General features: G+C 34.0%; 1 protein-coding gene across 1 annotated transcript in view; it reads right to left on the reverse strand.

Moving 5' to 3' along the window:
* Window positions 1–15,218, reverse strand: part of LOC127551549 (cilia- and flagella-associated protein 43-like) — a 150,460-nt gene extending 135,242 nt beyond the window's left edge. The window contains exons 1-4 of the mRNA XM_051981355.1: window positions 15,073–15,218; window positions 13,773–14,026; window positions 10,377–10,473; window positions 7,964–8,131 (exon numbers count right to left, since the gene is read on the reverse strand). Coding sequence (XP_051837315.1) covers window positions 7,964–8,131; window positions 10,377–10,473; window positions 13,773–14,026; window positions 15,073–15,128 — 575 coding nt within the window. The 5' untranslated portion in view covers window positions 15,129–15,218. The remainder of the gene's footprint in view (window positions 1–7,963; window positions 8,132–10,376; window positions 10,474–13,772; window positions 14,027–15,072) is intronic.
* Window positions 15,219–22,542: the final 7,324 nt, after the last annotated feature.

Raw genomic sequence — 22,542 nt, forward strand, 5'->3', positions numbered from 1 at the left:
TTGCTTATTTTTTACATTGTATATGATGAATTTCTCCAGAGAAACATACCTCTTGCTGAAAAATTGTTATACATATTGACTTTTCACATCCCCCACAATACTGACAAATACCTTTGACGAATACACTTTTTTATGATTGCCATAGAATTATCAGAAGCTTTTGAAACAGAGATCTCTATCAAGGACTCTTGCATTATTTTAACATAAGCCTAGAAACTTTAAGGCTCCACTTTGCTTTTCTGAGGCAAATGTTTAAAAATTATTTTTATCAACCAAAGTGTACATTAATATTAAATTTCAGGATAAATGAATGTAAAAATATGGTCTGATATAGAGAAACATTCATGAAGACATGCCTATTCTCTCTTCATGTATTCATCAGATATTACTTTTGGTATGTGTGTAGATTATAAAGATAATAGATACAAGATTACCAGTTACCGATATTTTTTCAATTCCTTTTTTGGTTCGTATTACTATCTTTTAAAAATTCTTTTGGCATTTTGGCATGGGAAAATGCCATATCTTGAAATATCATAGAATCATATAAACTGTGCCCTTGGTATTTCCAAAATTATGTTGCTTCAATGATGAAGTTTGTAAGAATGTATTTGTTGGATTTAGGCATTATTCCTAATTTCATTTTCTTGGCTGCCATTTCAGCTTCTTATATAGATATCACTGATTAAAATGTTAGCATCTAAATATATTCTTTCCTTTTTCAAGCATAATACAAATGGATTATTGTAGAAAAAGTGAAAAATTTCTTCCATTTTCTACCTACTCTCTTCCAACCATTTTGCCTATAAATGTTCTTAAGATGTTATATTTTCATTGGAGTCTCATGTCAAGCTTTCTATAGAGTTAATTTCAGTTTCACTCCTTTTTCCTTTTTAAAAAAATCATTATTACATATAACTTTCTGATGATGGTAGCATCATGTTTTTAAAATGAAGTTGGTTTATAAACTAGTAGGTTTTTCACTGCCATCTTTCTATATCTAGCAAGGAGATCAAGTGTTTTTGTTTGACTATAGCAGTTTTGGGGCTCTTTTAGCCTTCTTATGATAATTATATTTATTGGTTAATCTTTTGTAGAAAAAACAATATAAATATTGTTGTTATTCATTTTCTATATTTCTGCATTAGTGATCATTCTGACTTGGTCATGCTGAAGCTGCTGCTGTTATTTGTACTGTCTTCTTTGCTTTAACCTTATTGCTACCTTTATGTTGATTTTTATTTTTTTTCTTTGATCTGACTATACACACAGCAAATTATGATATTATACCCAAAGCAATTTCCCCCATCTCTATAAAATATAAATTCCTCAAGGGTAGATACTGGTTTTTCCTTCTTTTTATCCCAATCACCCAGCACAATTCCTGGCTTGTTGAATTGAATCAAATTGTCTGTTGAGAAATAATTTCACTTTGATGATGTTGTCTAGTTCTCACAATGTCTATGAGCTTTTGAATCTCTTTTTCAAGTTAGCATTCATGATATTGTAGGAAAGACAGTAATGTAGAACAAAAAAGGAAGTGAGACAAAAAGTTACTAATATTGTTCTATCTTCTCCATTTAGCCCTTCCATTTTCAAAGACCACAGAATGGCATCCTGGGAATCAAAAAGAGCTTACATAATATGTACATATATATATATATATTTTAGCATAAGTCAAATAATTATTTGGACTAAAAGAACCCAAATGGCAGGATTTTAAGTGGAATATGCCAGGGAGGGAAGAATTACATGTCACTGAACTCAGTGATCACTATATAATAAACCCCTAATTGATAAGAATTGATGGGGGAAAATGTAAAGCAGTCTGGCTTCCAGAAATTAGTTTAAACAAACATCTTATACTATCTCCTACAATAAAATCCAGATGGTAATGTGGCCTGAATATTAACAACCATAGCATAAAAGAATTAGAAAAGAACCAGAATGAGCTCCCTTAACAATGGGTAGACAAATTCTCAACCTTCCTTCTGGCAAAGATGATTAGAGACAATTATAAAAAAAAATGGACAAGCTTTATTACATTAAATTTAAAAGTTTTGCAAGAATAATATTCTACTGGGAAAATATCTCTGATAAAAAGTCTGATATCCAAAAATGATAGACATTTACTATGTATATCTAGATAAGATTAAAAACAAGCTTAAGTTTCAACCTCATACATCTCAAGTTGGTAAATGACAAAATATGCAGATATTTTGAAGAAATATTGAAGGAAGCTGTGGAAAAAGAGATACATTCGTACACTTTGATGGAATTATGAACTGCCCAAACATTCTGAAAAGTAATTTGGAATTTTAATTTAAAAGTGACTAACCCAGAGATTACACCACTACAGGTTTATATTTCAAGGATGCAAAAGATAGAAATTTTATGCCAAAATATTCATGAGAACTTTTTTTGAGAGAAACTTCTTTGTGTAAAGAAATAGAAAATGTGTGCCCATTGATTGAGGAATGGCTAAAATACTTGTGTTGTATGAATACGAGGGAAAATTGTTACATGGTAAGAAAAAAAGGAACAATGAAGAATTCAGAGAAACATGAGAAAGTTTATATGAACTGGATAGTATATAGTTATAATGAATAATCATGGTTTCAGAGAAAAGTTGAGAAAATTTACTTTACTGCCTAATACCCCCTTCACTACAAAGAGGGAGGATCTATGAGGAAAGTGGATTTTTACATATACCTTATTACATATTCTGACAGATTCCATGATATGTTAGTTTTGCTAATTTTTTTAAAATTTAATCTTTGTTAAAGAGGATGACTTGTGAGTAGGGAAAGTTGAAAGAATATTTTTGAAAATCAATGTGATATTAAATTAAAACATTAGTAAATATAAGTTCCATTAAAATGGTTATTTATACAATAACATGACTGTGGGAGCAGAACATAAAACACTTTTTGTTGTGTCCTGCTTTCTAGAGTCCCCATGCCAGGATGATTAAAAAATACTGTTTTAGTAGAAAAATGATAAGGCGGGTCTCCTGAAGATGGTGGAAAAATGGAGTCCATTTATTTCAACAACTTTCCTCTTTTTATAATTAACAAAAACAACACTGCCCATGTGGGACTACATGAACAACTTGCTATTGTATGCAGTTTGCCACCTGGTATCACTCTGATTCAATCACAGCACAGGTTGTCACTGCGTCCCTGACTTCTCAGGAAGGCTGAGAGCCCTTGGGGAGATGGGGAGCCAGACCAGACATTGTTAGCAGGTTCCCTCTGGCCTGAAGAGTCCTAAACCTCACCCAGAGTTTCCCCACTGACTGTAACCCTCTACAACTTTTATATTATCATAAAAAACTATGAGGTTTTTTTTTTTTCCATGAATAGGTACTTCAAGACAAAAAGGTCATAGGGAAGACAAGAATTCAGAAAACAAAATGAGATAAAAGAAACAATTTTTGGGTCACCTTCCCCAGTAATCATCTCCCTGCGCACCATTTTAGGAAGAGCTAACATTTATATAGTACTTCAAGATTTTCTAGTTATTTTGTATAATATAATCTTTGCAAAGCTACACAGTAGATGCTAGTTAGTCAATCACTTAGTAGACCTCTATTAAGTGCCTGCTGTGTGCCAGACACTGTGCTAAGCACCAAGGAAACAAAAAAACACAAAAGGCAGTTCCTCACAAGGAAATTACAACAAATAGACAAATGTGTGCAAACTATATACAAGATACATGAGAAATAAGCAGCATGAAGGCAATAAAAGGGGATTTGAAGGAAATCAGTGGGTAAAAATGAGGGAGAGCATTCCACACCTTATGGGACAGCCAGAGAAATTGCTTGCAGTGAAGAGATGGAGTGTTTTGTTCATGGAACATTGAGAAGGGCAGTGTCACTGAATCAACATTATCCTCATTTTATAGATGAGGAAATTGAGGTTGACAGAGATTAAATGTCAGTATTCAAATTTAGGTTTCCCTGATTCCACATCAATCAAATTCATGTTAAAACAAAAATATGTCTCTGAAACTTTCATATTCCATAGACCTTTTTGGAAAAAAATGAATAACCAATAAAATTATGCAAAGTCCTCATCATACTCTGATTCAGCAAGATAAAGTACTTATGAAAAAGTTATTGATAAGTTTACAAAATTATATATTTTCTCTAATTTTAAAAATACTTTTCCTTGAAATAAGAAATAAATCTGCTTATTAGTTACCTGAATGGTCTTTAGGAGCACTTTTTACTTGATTTTAAAGATTAGATATTTTTAAATATAGATAGAAAAAATACTCATTTACCAGGAATATATTTATGATATATTTGGTCTTACTCTATTTGTTTTAGAACAATTAACAGATTTGTCTAATGCTAAACAATATTTGAATTCTAAAATTTCATTATATTTTAACTACAAGCAAAAGAATTTTCTAGTTTATTAAAAGTGTCACAAATTTCATAAATAATTGCAAAATCTTGTGGATTTTTTTCTGTAAATGAACAAAATATTAATCTTAATCACTAATTGAAAGAGCATTATGAAAAACAATGTCATCACTACATCATTGAGAAATTTTGCACCAAAAAAGAGACCATAGAGTCGCATCAAAACATTATTTTATGGTTGTTATTATATTTTTAATATTAAAATAATCAAGGACTTTATAGTTACATGTTATATATTTTATTTTTCTCATGTGTTTAAGATTTGTATGAGCTAGAATTACTTAAATTGTTTTATGAAATGTTTGGGCAGTGCAATTAAAAAAAAAAAAAAAACAGGAAAAAAGGGGCAGCTAGGTGGTGCAGTGCATGGAGCACTAACCTTAAAGTCAGAAGGACCTGAGTTCAAATTTGATCTCAGACACTTAACCCTTCTTAGCTCTGTGAACCTGGGCAAGTCACTTAACCCCAATTGCTTCAGCAAAAATAAAAATAAAAAAACAGGAAAAAAGAACAAATTAAAAATCAGCAATTAAAAACTAAAACGGAAATCCTGAAAATCAAAATAGAGATTAATAAAACTGAAAGGAAAAATGAAAAAGGTGAATGAAGATGAAATTAAAATAAGTATTCAATGCCAATAAGTCTAACAATCTGACAAAAATGGATAAATATTTATAAAGAACATAATTTGTCAGACTAACAGAAAAGGAAATACAATACTCAAATAACCCTATCTGAGAAAAAGAAATTAAACGAGCTATAAATGATCTCCCCAAGAAAAAATTCCCAGTACCTTATGGATTTACAAATGAATTCTGTCAATAATTGAAGAACAATTGTCAATATTGTATAAACTATTTGAAAAAAATAGGTAAAGAAAGAATCCCACAAATTCTTTCTATGTCACATGTTTGTAATACCCAAACCAGGAAAAGAAAAACCATAAGGAAGACTATAGACCAATTTCCTTAATGAATATTGATGCAAAAATTTTAAATAAAATAATGACAAGGAGATTACAGCAATATATCACATAGATCATACCCACTGATCAGGTCATGTGGAAAACCAAGAATGCAGAGCTGGTTCAATATTAGAAAAACAAGAAGCATAATTGACTATATCACTAGTAAAATCATATGATCATCTCAACAGATGCAGAAATTTTTTTTGACAAAATGCAACACTCATTCATATTAGAAATCTTAGAAACCAAAGGAATAAATGGACCTTTTCTTAAAATGACAAGTAGCATCTCTGTAAAACTAAAAGCAACCATTATCTATAAGGGGATAAATAAAAGCCTCCTCAGTAAGATCAGGGGTGAAGCATGGATACCCATTTTTATTCAATATTGCTAGTTTATTGTTATTATTATTCAATGCTATTATTATTCAATAATTTGTTATTCAATGCAAACTTATAGCAATAAGACAACAAATTGAAGGAATAAATATAAGCAAAGAAAAAACACTTGTTCTTTGTAGATTACATAATTGTATAGTTAGAGAATCAACTAAGAAATTTAGTTGAAAAAATGAACTTTAGCAAAGTTTCAGGATAAAAAATAAATCCACAGAAGTCATCAGCACTTCTGAATGTTACTCATCAAAACCAAATTGAGTTAGAAAATTTTCATTTAAAATAATTGAATACAATGTAAAAAAGTTGGAGGTCTAACTATCAAGACAAACCCAAGAACTAAGCAAATACAGAACTTTTCACACAAATAGCATAGTTCTTAATAAGTAGAGAAATAGTCATTATGGGAAGGCTGAGACAATAAAAATAATAATTCTACCAAAATTAATTTAGTTCCATAGCAATCAAACTATCCAAGAATTCATTTTTAGAGCCAGAAAATAAAATAAAAGGACAATGTTATCAAAGGAATCAGTAGGGAAAATTGTGAAGGAAGGTACTGTACTTCAAATTACATTACAAAACAGTAATCATTAATCATTAAAACAATCTGGTACCGTCTACGAAATAGAAGCTACATATGCAATAGGTTAGGCTCATAATACACAGTAATAAATGACTATATTAATCTAGAGTTTGATAAACCTACAGATCCAAGCTTTAGGTCAAGAACTGTCTATTTGACAAAAATTGCTGGGAAAACTTAAAACAGTTTGACAGAATTAGGCAGAGACATCTCTCACCATATATGAACTTTTGGCCAAAATGAATAAATCATTTAGACAAAAGGGCGATATAAGCAAATTAGAGGAGCATGCAAATTTTTTACCTGTCAGATCTATGAATAAAGGAAAAAAATATGATCAAACAGATAGGACCATGGTGGGAGAGGGGGTGGGGTTAAATGGGTACTTTTACAATTACCCAAACAAACAAACAAAGTAGCCAAGGTTAGAATGAAATCAAATAGCTGAAGAAGAGGGATTTACAGCAAGCTTCTCTGATAAAAGCCTCATATCTTAAAATATATCATGAGCCAAGTCAAATTTATAAAATAAAGAGCTTTGCCCAGTTAATAAATGATCAAAGGCTAGGAATAGGCAATTTTCAGAAGAAGGAATCAAAAGCCATCATATAGTCATGTGAAGAAATGCTCTCAATCACTAATGAATAAAGAAATGCAAATTAAAACAACTTTAAAGCATTACTCCATACCTATCAGATGGGCTAACGTGATCGAAAAGGAGAATGACAAATGTTAGTGGGGATGTATAATAATTGAGACACTGATGCACTGTTGGCAGATTCTGAGTTAGTCCGATCATTCTTGAGAACAATTTTCTTATGTGCATATCCTCTGACTCAATATTACTACAGAATCTGTATCCCAAGGAAATTAAAGAGAGAAAGGATGCTCTTTTTATGTGGGCAAAGAATTGAAAATTAAGGAGATAACCATCATTTGGAGGATGACTGAATGAACTGTGAATGAATTGGAGAATGAATAGTAATATATTATTATGATGAAATACTTTTGTGCTATAAGAAATGACAAACAGGATTTTTTTTAATCTGGGAATCCTTATATAAATTGAATTCTGCAAAATGAATTGAGCAGAACCAGAACCATATTGTAAACAGCCCAATACTATAATAATGATCAGCTGAGAAAAACTTAGCAATTCTGCTTAAGAGTGATCTAAGACCCTTCCAAAGAACTCATGATTAAAAAAAGTGATCCACCTTCAGAGGGAAAACTGATGTGCTCTGAGTACTGATTGAAATATAACTTTTTTCACTTTGTTTTTCTTGCTTTTGGGGGGCATCATGCCTGGTACTGAAATATACTTTGTTTGATTTTACATTTGTAATTGATATCATTGCTTGCCTTCTCAATGGGTGAAAGGAAAGAAAAGAACTAATTTTTTTTTAGAACTCAATTTTTAAAAAGAATGTTAAAAGTAAATAATAAATTTATTTAAAAAATTAAATGAGGGGCATGACATTTTTAAGGGGGGATCACTACATAAAATTTTGAAATTACTGACAATGCTGATGCTCATTGTAAATTGATTCAAAGAAATGCCATTGTTTTATTTTTTTACTTACTTGGGTTTAAAATAATGATCCTTATTGAATCTTTCAATATTCCATACAGTTATATAATTTGTATTAGATAAGCACAGTTGGCGCCAATTCTTGGGGTTAAAAGTCATCTGTCCCACTGACAAACCTGGTTGTGATCTTCTACACAAAATGATGTTTTTTCTCCAATCCCTTAAAAAAATAAAAAATCATTTTATGAAATAACAATAATAATTATTATAGTCAACATCTATATAGTTCTTATTATGTGCCAGGAGCTATGCTAATCATTTTACAATTGTTACATCATTTGATCTTTATAATAACCCTAGGGAGGTACCTGCTATTTTTATTTCCTTTTTATAGATGAAGAAACTGAGGCTTAATTATAGTCAAATGTCATAAAAGTTTTGTTTGATTATATATATTAGGCTAATTACATGACATTAATAAGCTTACAAATATTTTATATGTAAATAAAAATAAAAATGTAAATAAAATAATAAAAATAAAAATTTATGTAAATAATAATAATGTCAGAGTAATCCATACTATCTATTAATTTTCATGATTAAAATCTGAATCATATTTGTAATCCAAACTGGTAATTTAGCATACAGACACTAAGAACAAAATGTCACAGAAAAGAAACAGATTTACTGATATGATCATGCTGATTTTTTAAATGTTTAAGCACTGCCTTTATGTGAAAAAAAGAAGTGGCATAGAACCTGGTATCTGTCTCAGTGAAGAAAATCTAGAGGTCTAGATTAAAAAAAAAAGGCAGGAGAGTAATATGACTGACTACCCATCATGACAAGGTATTAGAGATGCCTAATGATTTTTCATTTATTTTTATCAATCTCCAGAATTTTTAACATGGATTTATTCATTATTTGCTCAATAAATATTTATTGAATACTTAGAAAGCTCAAGGCCTAAAAGTGAGATAAAGTCATATAAGCCAATATTCCTGTTGTATTGGAGCTTACAGTCTAGTAATGCTGGTTCATAATAAATGCTGTTAATTGCTTCTTTTGCTCTTATTCACTTGCTATTGAATGATCATAGGAGCAACAAGATAGTGGACTAGATATTTTCTACAATCCCCGTTACTTCTTGGCCTCTCCATAACAGAAATTGTACACCAAAGAAAATAACTTCAACTGTTTCCAGAGTTTAGAACACCAAGCACCCAAAAGGAGTTTTTAAAAAAGCAAACAAACCCTAAAACCAGGAACTGGTCCTCACTGACCCTGAGCTGTCTCTGCACCCTTTCCACCAACAGCAGCAAGGTTGTACTAGCAGACCCACAGATGGGACACAGACATCACTCCTACGCCCTGGTCCCACTTTCCTCTTTCCAGGGCAATAGAGAGCTAAGCTTCAGACAGAGAAAGTTTCCTCCTGCCTTGACAATCAGCTTAGCAAGGCCCTGCAGGAATAAAAGCTTGTGGGGAGGGACAACCTCGAAGCATCACTTCTGCAAAGCCCTGACTTGTCCATGGCTCTGAACCACCAGTCAAGAGAAAAGAGGCTTTAAACTGCCAGTGCCAGGCCAGCAAGCTAAGGCACAGAATGGGTGGATCAGGTCACCAGGACGAGATGATGTGTTTGTGGGGTGTTGTGTGCACTCCACCAGGCCAGAAAGAAGAGCACAATATCCAGCTGGGACCAGTTCTGACCATCCAAAAGTCAGTTGGGATAGAGACCTGGGAGACCTGCCTAGTATGGAATACACTGAGTTGTGTTCCTTACATAAATTTGTGTTATTTAATCTTAACTGGGGCCTCCCTGCAGCAAGGTAAACATTTCCTTTTGTATGAAAATTCTGAATGATAGAAGAAGGGGAAATTATTAGTGACTGAATTCAGAATCTTCTTTTATTCTAGTCTACATTCTTCTATATGTACCCTCAATCCCCTTCCCTCCCAATTTCTTCAGTTGATTGCATCTATATCTAACATCTGTATCTTTTATCTCCATTGTAAACTTTAAGGTCTTTGGAATCAGGTATGCCTTATTCATTAATCCAGAGTTTAATAAAATGAATTGTACTTAATAAGATTTAATATTTGTTTGTTAATAATTATAATAGCCTAAAATGAAAATTTAAATTTTGGTATTTTCCTCATGCTTTGCTATTCTTCTGCTTTCTCTCTTGTTCCTTTCAATGACAAAGAATTAAATTAAATATTTAAAAACCCTATCTATAACTTTGTTCTTTAAGAGATATTTGGCTTTTTAAAAATCTAGATTATATAATTTCATTCCCTGAAAATAGTTTTAAATTCTTGAGAACAACTAATTTTTTGTGTTCTCTTCTTTAGTAAATAACCAAATTAGGAAATATATTTCATAAACCAACAATGAAAAACATTAAAAAAACTATTTTCTACTAAGTAAAACATAAAAATGTGCTAGGTACTGAACTTACCAAAGTGTCACTTCATGTTCTGGAATTTCAGAGAAAGTAGCCAGATATATTCCGGAGTAATTAAATTCAAGTAAGTTATAGTCCAACTGGGCAGTTCCTAATTCAGAAATCAGATCCATTTCAGGTAAGTATTCATATAGAAAGTTCATTTCCCCCTTTTAAATGTTAAATTCTATTTTTCTTTTCCTATGTCAAGTATTCTCATGTGTTATATTTTATTTATATTTTTCTCCCTTCCTCAGAAATAAGTCTTAAGAGTAAATGTTAAAAAAATTTTTTAAATAGACATTAGTGATAAAAGAAATATTGTTTATTCTAATCTTGGATTTACATTTGCTTTCCTTAAATTGCTACTGTAACTTCCTTTAGTGCCTTCAAATAATGGTTGTAAAACCTAAGGTCATCTTTTAGCCCTCAATTTAGTTTCCTAATAACCTACAGAATATGAATGAAAAGGTTAGGAGGTGACATAGAACAGTGATTACAAAGCTGCACATTGAGGCTAGAATTCAAATTCCACTTTGGACACCTATTAGCTGTGTGAAACTGGGGAAATAGCTAAACCTCTTGATTCACAGTTTCCTCACATATGTGAGATTATGGTGTTGGATTAGATAGCTTCTAAGGTTTCTTTCAGGTCAAATCTAGGATCTCTATTTATGCTTTTACTTGTAAAATACCTGGCTATAATAAAAATTTTATATCAGCAATACCCTAAATTGCATAGGATGGAAATAATTCATTAGAATGTTATGCCTCTGTGTATCATTCTCAGTATCTCTATACTATTTATAGTCAACTATCCTTTTGTATGTCTCTATGTATATCTTGATCTCTTATCATCCCCGGACTTGACACACACATATCTGTCTCTCTTTTCCACTCTTTCACCACAATCTCAGAGAAAAAACACACATATACACATGTTTATAATGTGTATACACTATATGAATATCTATATTCACATATTGGATATATTTAAAATTGTCTATTGAATTATTTATTAACATAAAATTTTAATATAAAAACCAAAAATTGCTTTTTCAACTTAATGTAAAAGTCAAATGACTTTTAAATTACTAACCATTTAGCACAGCAAGAAAGGTACTGAGAATGAATGATGGGGCCGTGAAGGAAATGATTTTAGCCAAAGGAAGGGGAAAAAAAAAAAAAAAACCATTCTCATTCTTTGCCTCCTTCTGTATTCTATTTCATTATCTCTCAATATCTACTTCTCTGCCTCTTTCTCTTTGTATCTCTATCACTGTGTCTCTTTGTTTCTCTGTCTCTCTTTTTCTGTTTCTGTCTCTTGTCTCTCTCCCCTCCCTGTTCCCTCTCTCTTTTCTTCTTTCTCTCCCCACCTCTCCCTCTTTCACTCTCTCCCTCTTTCTCTCCCTCCCTTTACCACCCTCTCTCCTGCAGCTTGCAAATATAAAGGAAGAAAAATTTATAGTCTGCCATTTGGTAATGAACCATCATACTACTGTTAAAAAACAACAACCACAACAATAACAACAACAAACTTATAAAGTTTAGAAAGAATACAGGAGTCTTCCTCTGCAGCACAGAAATGAAGCCAATTGGCCAAGTATTCTAGCATGTCTTTTCTGTCTTTAAGTCTAGTTCCCTCCTACTATTTTCCTAGGTAGGAGCAGGAAAAAGTCTTTTGGGAGAGTCTCTTGCATAATTCTTGTTGTCAGGTTTGCCCCTCTCTTGGAATGCTAAAGATAGTTGACTTGGTGGCCCCTTTAGGGCCATTCCCACTCTTTTAGGATGTGCCTATGTCAGAGGATCAGGGACCATAAATCATCAATAAGAAGAAAAGTTCCCCAATACTGCTTTAAGTATTTTCTCCCTCTATAACTGAGGATAGTTTATCCTAAAAGAGCATCAATCTAAAGGTGGAAGGGAGCTTAGAAGCCTTCCCCCCCAAAAAAAAACAATCTTTCACTTCAGAAATAAGGAAACAGATGCCTACATGGTAAATGACTTGTTCAAAACTATAAGTTGGAAGAACCAGAAATTGGATTTGAATACAGGTCCTTCAACGTGAGATGCACCCCCGTACTATTCCTTCCTCAAAAAGGGGCTAATTAAATTTTATAATACAAATTTACTCCTGAAATTTTCTTATTTTGTGGCTATTTTAATACCTCAAAACAATAAAGTTTTCATAAAGCAAAGTCCATAAATTCTTTCTTCTGATCTGGGAAGATGAAGTGGCTGTGTTTATGAAAATTTAAAGCATATATTAGATGATTTTTCCCAATTAAAATGTCAGTCTTATAAATGAATCAGAAAACCTATATGTTAATGACACAAATTATCTCTAGAACTAATACTTGTAGTATTTTAAAGACCTAGATATTTCTAAATATAAATGGATAAGGAGACATTTTTCCAAGGACAAGTATGATACATTTAGTTTTACTGTATCTGAAAAATAATAGTAAATTGAATTGTCTGGTGATAGTATGCTGAAACAAGTTGTTGAACCTGAAAATCATATGGTTTGGCTTCAGGTGAATAATCAGTTTTCTGGTTTTCTAAACAAAGTGATGCAAATTTTAGTACTGGTTCATAACTTATTTGTGTAAATTGGGTTTCTGCTATTTTAAAGATGAAACTCAATCTTGATCAATGTTTGAAAAAGACAATAAATTCTCAAAACTTGAAAAAGTATTGCCATATTACCAAATTATGTACAATTTATTCATTTAAAGATAAGTATAAAGTGTAAAATATGTCATAATTTAAGATTAGGTTGTGTTTCAAGTTTCTTTGTAAGCTAGCTGTAAAAAATGAATTTTTTCCCCAATGTCATATCTTATCATTAAGTTACCAAACTAGTCTACCAAAACTTCCTTAGGACAGTACAGTTCAGATAGAAAGACATATAGACATATTCAAATACATATCTCCATGCCTATGTAGACTTCTGAATTGTATTATTCTAATAGTAACTCCAAGACTTTACTGAATCCCTTTGAGACTTGTCTTTCTTTTTCCCAATTAGAAAAAGGTAGAAGGATTATTTAGAGAATAGCTTTTGATAACAAGGAAACAAAACATTAGCTATTTTGTATATACGAGTCACTTTTATGTTGTATGACTTCATCTAATTCTTTTTATCAGTAACTTTGGATAGTTGTACAAATAGCAATCCACCTACATTTTCAATAAATCATAACAAAATATCACCACTCTGAAAAGGACATTTCAACTGAACATAAGACTTGACTTCTCCAGTCATTAATTAATTAAATTTCTAATGTCTGGATCTTATTTCTAAGCATCTATTTTAGAAAGTTATCATCTCTTCAAAAAAAATAGCTTAATCACGTAGATTTTATGATAACATATTCGATTCCAGAATGAATAATTCTCATAGAATACCTTTTAATTTTGCTTTTTTGGTCAATGAAGGAAAGTTGTATATGTGGATGAAGGGTTGAAACTTCTGATCTGAAAAAGCCACCACTTTGAAAGGAATATTAGTTGCCACAGAACCCACTTTTCCATCCATACACCGTAGAACAGTCCTCTTCTCTTTTTCAATATTCATAAAAATTACAAAATTCCCACAAGGGTAGCAAATTGTGTTGTTGTTTATAAAAGCAATCTTCTTCGCAGGGAATCCTTGCACCCATCTTTGGGAAAGGAAACAGTACTATCAATAATTAAACAGATTGAACCATTTTTTTTAAAAAAAGAAAACATTAAACATTTTGAAAAAGTTAATGTCATCCCCCTCCATGATAAAGTTCTTTTTAAAAAAAATCTGTCAAAGTTTTCAGCTTATTCAGATTGTATCATGAATTACAGAATTTTAAACACATCTTTAAAGATGAGCCTCAATAATCTTATTCCAAGAATAAATTTATATCATTTTCTGGTCACTATGAGATGGTATTAAGGACTGATAGGAGCATTTAGAGATGAAAAGGGAATACAGAAAATTGTATTCTAATTGTAAAGTATAATGCAGCCATTCACCCTCTTTTACAGTGTACTTTCAAAAACATATCTTTTTTTTTTTTAATAACACGATAATGTAGAAGATTTCTATGGTTGTAGAAAGAAAAATGATTGTTACCACAAGTTGTTTGAAAAGTTAACAAATATGGTACACGTGAAACACGAATTCAAAGAAGAAATGAGGAGCTTCGTATGAGAATGAACTGGGGTTGGGTTACCTAAACTACAGTGTCTTAAAGAACGGGAAACATTATGTTTGATGGTAGGCGAGCCATTAAATGTTAAAAGTTATGGTATGTCTTGATTGAGCAAGTAAGTAGTAAATGAAAGCATAGCAAGAAAAAAATCAGATATGAATTAACTGAAATTGGCTAGATTGAAAGTGTGTTTACTAGGGATAAATGGAGACAGTTTTAAAAATCATTTTGCATTGGTGTAGTCAAAGATGGGAATCACCGGGAGCAGAATAGAGAGCCATGTCCGTCTGGTGATAGTTTATCAGGGAGTGGGAATCAGCAAAAGAGATCTATGGAAGACTGGGATGAGCTTCGCAGCAACAGAGCGATGATGAAAGGGCAATAATGCAATGAAACGTTATCAAGCAAATACAATCATAGGGAACAATAGATATCAAAGGAGAGGGTAATAATAATCGCTAGAGAGAAAGCGTCACAAGAGATAATGGAGTTCGGAGAAGGCAGGAGGCAAGACAGAGCACCTCACAGACAGGGTTGCGCTCAGGGTGTCTGATCCCTCTTTGTTTTTGATACTCATCGTAGTCGGAGGTGTTCAGAACAATGGAAAACTTCAAGAAATCGTGAATTTCCTTCTACAAAAATGCAGCGGTCATACGCCTCTCCTTTAGCTTTCAGCAGACGCTATGCCGACTGTTTGCATTAATATCCAAGAGACCGTAACCCTGGTACCCTTTGATTCGTCCAGTCTCTGGAGCGATCGTCACTGTTGAGGGACGGGTGGAATATCGAACCTCGGGAGTCAAAAGGGAAGGCAATAATGGGGGATCAAGAAGGCAGGGGCCGCAAGGAATAATGGGGATCAAAGAAAAGAAGGCAAGGGTCTCAAGGAATAATGGGGATCAAAGAGAGGATTGGGTTACAGGAAGGAACAAGGCTAAGAGGGTAAATAATATTTTTTAGAAAAAAGCACTTCTCTCCCCGAATTCTTCGACTTATATCCCAGCAGTATGCCCTTCTAGTCAAGGACCCAGATTTGTGAATGGGCACAAACTCTCTTTCCAGTTACTATAAAGAACAGATAGATCGTGGAAAACCCGACCCGGACATCTCAGCCAATTGGAAGGCAGATGATATTGAAGGTGCTGTCCAGGAAGGGGACGGAGCGGGGTGAGGGGGGTGGCTCCAAGCATTAATAAGCATTCGGGGTGTGAAGGGGGTGAAGAGTTTGGGAAAAGCAACAGGTAGCTCATTTTGGCCGGATCTCAGAGGGTGAGCTAAGAGGAGTGTCGGTATTTGAGGTAACAGAACAGGATCTCCTAATCCACTGATTGGGTCAATTGGACATGCGCAAATCAAAGGAGAAGCGGGGAGGTCAGAGCGCAGTAGTGGGAGACACTGCCCTGGTGCGGAGAAACAAGTATCTTCGTTTACTGAAGGGCTTGTTAGGCGGGGCAGGAAAGGGAAACGCTTTCAGCACTCAGGTTATCTCACAGATAGCACATGTGTAGTGAATTGTCCTAGAGAAGTAGGGAAGCGGGACCAGGAAAAGAACAGATAAGGAAAAGAATTGTCTTTTCCGAGGAAAAATTCCTTATCCAAATTCCCCAGGGTCACCGCTATCTCCAACCCAAGGACTCCGATTTTCTACGACTGCTGCTTTCTTCTCCGTCCCTTCCTCCAGCTATTCCAAACTGGGGTCTGCACGTCCTTCCCGGAATCGAGATTATCCCGACCCGCAGTTCGGAGCCTCGAGTCTCCGCTCCACACTCTCACACTCTCTGGTCCTTCAGCATCGGCCCTCAGTCTTATTCTTTGAACTCCCAGTTTCCTGTAACTTTGACATTATAATTCATCTGGAGCAGCTTCCTCCCGAAGTCAGGAGGACCTGAGTTCAAATCAGACCTCAGACGCTTAATACGTCTTAGCTATGTGACCCTGGGCAAGTCACTTAACCCCAATTGCCTCAACAGGGAAAAAAAAAAATTGACAGATTACGAGAGTTAAGTGAGGAGGTCTCCAAGATAAGAAAGGATTCCCCATCCCCTTTGCCTTTGCTTGGGAGAACGGATGAGGTTCTATACCTCTCCCCCCCCCCATTTTTGTCCTTTTTCAAAATTCTCATCCCCACTTTCTTAATACCCCCACCTCCCTTCTCCCTTCTCTTGGCTTTAGTCTATCACTTTGCTCCAGGTTCAGTAGGCCTTGTGGACAAACCTCTTTATCCAAGAGGCACAGAGCTCAGGAACTCCCCAGTTCCCGAGTTCTTAAATCTTTTTTTGTGACATGGACCTTTTGGCACTCCGATGAAGCCTAAGAACCCCATCTCAGAATGCTATGTGCATAAAATATGTAGTGTTACCAAAGAAAATAGAATTCTATTTTCAGGTGGGAAGTCAGTAGAGACAGAATGTAGTTTCTTTGAGCAGAAATGGGAAGAGCTGTATTTATTCTAGTTAATGTGGCTCAAGAAAATTCCTGGACCCCATCTGTCTCAGCCTATTGATAGCAGCCTTTTGGTCCAGAGGGGGCAGCAGCCGAGGCAATTGGAGGATCACACCAAAGCTTCTTGTGAGATCACACAGCTAATTACTAAACTAGAATTTGAACTCCAGCCCTGACTCCAATACCTGCATTCTGTCTCTACTGACTTCCCACCTGAAAATAGAATTCTATTTTCTTTGGTAACACTACACATTTTATGCACATAGCATTCTGAGATGGGGTTCTTAGGCTTCATCTGAGTGCCAAAAGGTCCATGTCACAAAAAAGATTTAAGAACTCGGGAACTGGGGAGTTCCTGAGCTCTGTGCCTCTTGGATAAAGAGGTTTGTCCACAAGGCCTACTGAACCTGGAGCAAAGTGATAGACTAAAGCCAAGAGAAGGGGGAGCAGAAAGCCCATACTTTGCCCCCTCATTGGTAGTCTGAAAAATTCAGTCAGGGTCTTTATAATGGGAAGGAGATTGCCTCTCCACCTTCTGGAAAGAAGCCAAACCAGAGCGCCGTTATGAAGCCTCACCTGGAAGCCCTATACATTTGTGAACATATTTTATAAAAATCCCTAAAATATACTAGTCATCTTTACTTTATAAATAAGGAAACAGATTCAGAGTCATTCAGTTTGCCCAAAGTTACCCACATAGTATTTGGTAGAGACAAGTCTTACTACTTAAGATCTTCTTAGTCTTAGCATAGTAGTGTTTTAAAGTTTAGAGGTAAGTATTACTCAATTTATATCATGATGTACTTATCTTTGTCCCATTTACTATAGGCAAGTTTATTATTTATCATACAAGTTTATTTATTATACAAGTTTATTATTAGAACAAGTTTTTACATGTCCCAAATTAGATGTTGTCTTTTTTTTTTTTTTAATGTTCCAGGTTTTTGTAATCCTAAACCACTTGTCAACATAAACTATTACTTGCTTTTCTGTCCTAAAGAATGGTGTTTCAAAGAAAAGTTAAAAATTCTCACCTTGTGGTTTGCTCATTTCAAAACATTAGGTATCAGAGAAAATCTACTATTGAAGTCTACTTCTAAGAATTTTCACAGAAAGAAGCAATAGAGTATTTTATTTGGTGTATTTATAGAAAAACTATTTGGGTTAACTTAAAACTTTAAGGATAGCATGGAGCAGTGCAGTGATGCATGGAGCAGCAAAGGAAAGATCCTAGGGCAGCATCTAACCATCCAAAAAAATTAGGTAAACTGATACCCCACAACTACTACCAAAAGCATGAATGCTTAACATTAGAGCCTGTGGTTTATATAACAACAACAATCAAATGATGATCTGTACCAGGTTCAAGATTGATATTCTTTTTTCCTACTGAGGCAATTGGGATTAAGTGACTTGCCCAGGGTCACACAGCTAGGGAGTGTTGTGTCTGAGGCCAAATTTGAATTCAGGGCCTCCTGGCTTCAGGGATGGTCCTCTATCTACTGAGCCAACTAGCTGCCCCCTAAGATTGCTACTTTCAAAGTGAAATAGGGAAGAGATATGACCAGGGATGTCTTGAGAACTTCTGGCATGGTGATCTTCAGGCTAACGGAGGGAGAGGGAGACCAATTTTTAAAGGAGGAAAGGAAGACTGAAGAAAGCCAGGCATTTTATAAAAACACCCTCTGAGAGGATCTGATTTCAGTTCATTCCTCTCAATAGGAAACCCTAATCAGGAAACAGAGAATCTAGCAGAAAAGGAATAAGGTAAAAGAGAAGGGGGAGCACTACATGGAAAGAACTTGTCTTTTTATGATGTAAAGTCTGTGGAGGGTTTTTATAGACTCCAACTCTTACTATAGGATACAACTGTCATAATTACTAGAAAGCTTCAGCAATTTTTAATCACCTAATGATATACAACTTTTACAAAATTCAATTGCATTTCAGGTGGCAGAAAAATTTCACCCAAGAATAACCCAATCTTCAGAGAATCAAAAGGAATTTCAAATTTAATAATCTTGTTTCTTAAGACAAATTTTATATCACTGCTAAATTATTTCAACAAATTGTTAAACAGAAGAAATTCTTGGTTGTCATCCAATTTCTGCAACTATCTTTTGAGGTAGTCTGAAACAGATCTTTTATCTTCCTAATACACTTCTTGTCAAGCTTTCCCTGTTTTCATTGTTTTATCTGGAATGATTATCTAATTGGCCTTTCTCCAATTCATCTTCCAAACACAGCTGCCAAAAGAATTTTCCTAAAGCATAGGTCTGACCATGTCAATATGACATTCAAGAATTGTCAGTGATAGAGAGCATTACAAGATGTAAAATGGATAATTTTGATTATATTAAATTAAAAAGCTTTTGAACAAACAAAACTAATGTAAGCAAGATGAGAAAGGAAAACAGAAATCTGGGAAACAGCAAGTTTCTGATAAAGGCCTCATTTTCCTAAATATATAAAGAATTGGGTGAAATTTATAACACAATTTAATCCCCAATTCATAAATGGTCAAAGGATCTTAATAGGCAATTTTCAGATGAAGAAATCAAAGCTATCTATAGGCATATGAAGAATTACTCTAAATCTAATCTAAATTAAGAGAAATGCAAATTAGGACAACTCTGAGATACTATCTCACTTCTATCAGATTGGCTACTGTGACAAAGAAGGAAAATAATAAATGTTGGAGAGGATGTGAAAAAATTGAAACACTAATGCATTGTTGGCAGAGTTGTGAATTGATCCAAACATTCTACAGAGCAATTTAGTACTATTCCCAAAAGGCAATCAAACTCTGCATACCCTTTGATCCAGCAATAGTACCATTAGGTCTGTATCCTAAAGAGATCATAAAAAAAGGAGAAAGTATATGTGTAAAAATACTTATAGCAGCCCTTTTTAGAGTGACAAAAATTTGGAAATTGAGGGGATGCTCATCAAATGGAGAATGACTGAACAAGTTGTTCATTATGAATATAGTGGAATACTATTGCACAATAAGAAATGATGAACAAGTAGATTTCAGAAAAACCTGGAAAGACTTATATGAAATGATGCAAAATGAAATGAATAGAACCAGGAAAACATTATACACAGTACCAGCAACTTTGTGATGATGAACTATGATTGATTCAGTTCTTCTCAGCAACATAATGATCCAAGACAAGTACATCCATAACCAAATAATGAACTAATGGACTTTGAGTGCAGATCAAAGTATATTTTTTTCACTTAATTCTTTCTCATGGTTTCCCCCCTTTTGATCCATTACTTCTCTCACTTCTCACAACTGTGACAAATATAGAAATCTATTTTGCCTGATAGCACATGTATGACATATATCAAATTGTCTACTATTTTAGGAAGAGTATAGGGGATGGAGGGAGAAAAATTGGGAACTCAAAATATTAAAAAAAATGAATGCCCCAAATTGTCTTGGAATGTAATGGAGGGCAATAAAATACTACTAAAATATATCAATAGTTTAAAAAAGAATCATCAATGGTTCCTTTTTTGCCAGTAGGGTAAAGTACAAACTCCCTAACTTGGCCTTTAAGAGTATTAAGCATGACTTCAATCCATCTTTACAAACTTTTAGAGTTATTGATAGCCCATCACCCACTCTATTCCAAATTTTTTTTCCTACTATTCTCCAAATTGGCTATTCTATCATGTTGGAAGAAAAAAATGTGCACTCTGAGTTTAGTTAAAACCTGAGACATTTTATTTTAGTAAACTATTGTCCAAGCTTGTCACCAATCTTCCTTCTAATTAGAATCCCACTCTTACTCTCATACCATATCCACTCACATTTTATAATCATGAAATTAAAAAAAAAACAAATTATGCAGCAAAGATAAAAATACATGCTTTCAGTATTGGGCTTTGAATTATTTACTAAAGGTCACAGGACTAATGTTCACACAAAATTGGGGAAGATCAATCTCCATATTAAAGACATTCTCTTTTTCTGACATGTCAAGTATAAATAAAAGGGACATCTCTGCCTTGGATTTTATTCTCAACAAACTTCTCAGGAAATTAAGATCATTCCCTAAATTAAGTCTTTTATTCAAGGATGATTAAGTTGTAGATTAAAAGATAATTATATTAAATGCAGGATACTGTCAAAACATTCTTAATTTTGATGTATAAAGAGGCTATAGTGCTGTAGACTTCCATCTCAACTACATTCCTTTAAGGCCCAGGTTGTCCCCAAATCCTAGTCTGTATTATTTTCTCATGTTCATTGATTCAGAACTTTACCTTCAAGTTCAACTCAGGCACCACTCTCTTGTGAAGCCAATTGTTATATTGACTCCTTTCCCAAATTACCTTGCATTTGTGTGTCCATATTGTCTCAGTAAAATACAAGTCTCCTGGGGACAGGGATTGTTTTCATATTGATGTGGTATCCCCAGATCTAGCCACATAGTACCTTGTACATAAAAAGTGTTTAATAATGAGTATGTAACTTATCTTCCTTATGTTGAGCCAAAATCTGTGCATGTAACACCTACATATTGGTCCTAGTTCTGACCTCCAGAAACACCCAAATTATCAAATTATCTTTGCACAAGATATCAATAGAACAATATATCAAATTGAGTCTTTCAATACTTTGAAGACAACTAAGCTAAACACCCTCAATTTCTACATGATGTGATTTTCATGGCCAATTCCCATGGCCAAATTATCATATCTGATGTGGGCTCTGTACTGAATCTCAGTAGTTAAATGGCTCATGTAAAGAGCAGTGAGCTAGCCTCAGATCAGAAGACACAGAATGGCAGAAAAAAGAAACATTAGAGTCAACAGATTTTGTTCCACCACTTTGAAGCCTTGGGCAATCCACCATGATTCTTGTAAAATGGGGGTGATGGTACTTCATGCTCTCAATCATTTTCTCCTGGAAGGGTAGCCCAAGGGTCCTTTTTCCCCTTTTGGGTCCTGAATCCCTTTGGTCACAGTTTGGTAAAACCTAGAGACTACTTCTTAACCATGTATTAAAATAATTGAGTTTAAGTAATTTAGCAAATGTTAAATTTCACTTGAAGCTTAGGGAAAATTCAGATGTAATTTTTTCCCATCCAAATTCACAGACTTTGCATAGATCTGTGAGGGATCTGAGTGGGGATCTGTGGTTCTCAAACAAGCACTGCAGGCCAGACCAACCTTTTCATTTTACAGATAAGGAAACTGAGGAAACAGCAAGTCTAAGCGATTTAAACTCACCAGGGAGTGAGTAAGTAGCAGAACTGGAACTGCAACCAGCTCCTCAGACTCCCAATTCATCACTTGTTCCTCTACAAATTTCCTATTTTTCACTATTGTGAAGAAACCTCCTGTGGATTCAAAACGAGATACACATTTGCATATCACTTGATACCTGTGGCAAGGAAAGACTTCAATCTGGTGGTGGGGTTGGAGTGAATATGGTTGTGATGCAAAAAAAAAAAAAAAAAAAAAAAAAAAGAAAAGAAAAAAAAAAAAGAAAAGAAAGGAGGGAGAGAGGGAAGGAAGGGAAAAAAGGCATC

This window comes from Antechinus flavipes, chromosome 2 (genome assembly GCF_016432865.1).
Source record: "Antechinus flavipes isolate AdamAnt ecotype Samford, QLD, Australia chromosome 2, AdamAnt_v2, whole genome shotgun sequence".
NCBI lineage: Eukaryota > Metazoa > Chordata > Mammalia > Dasyuromorphia > Dasyuridae > Antechinus > Antechinus flavipes.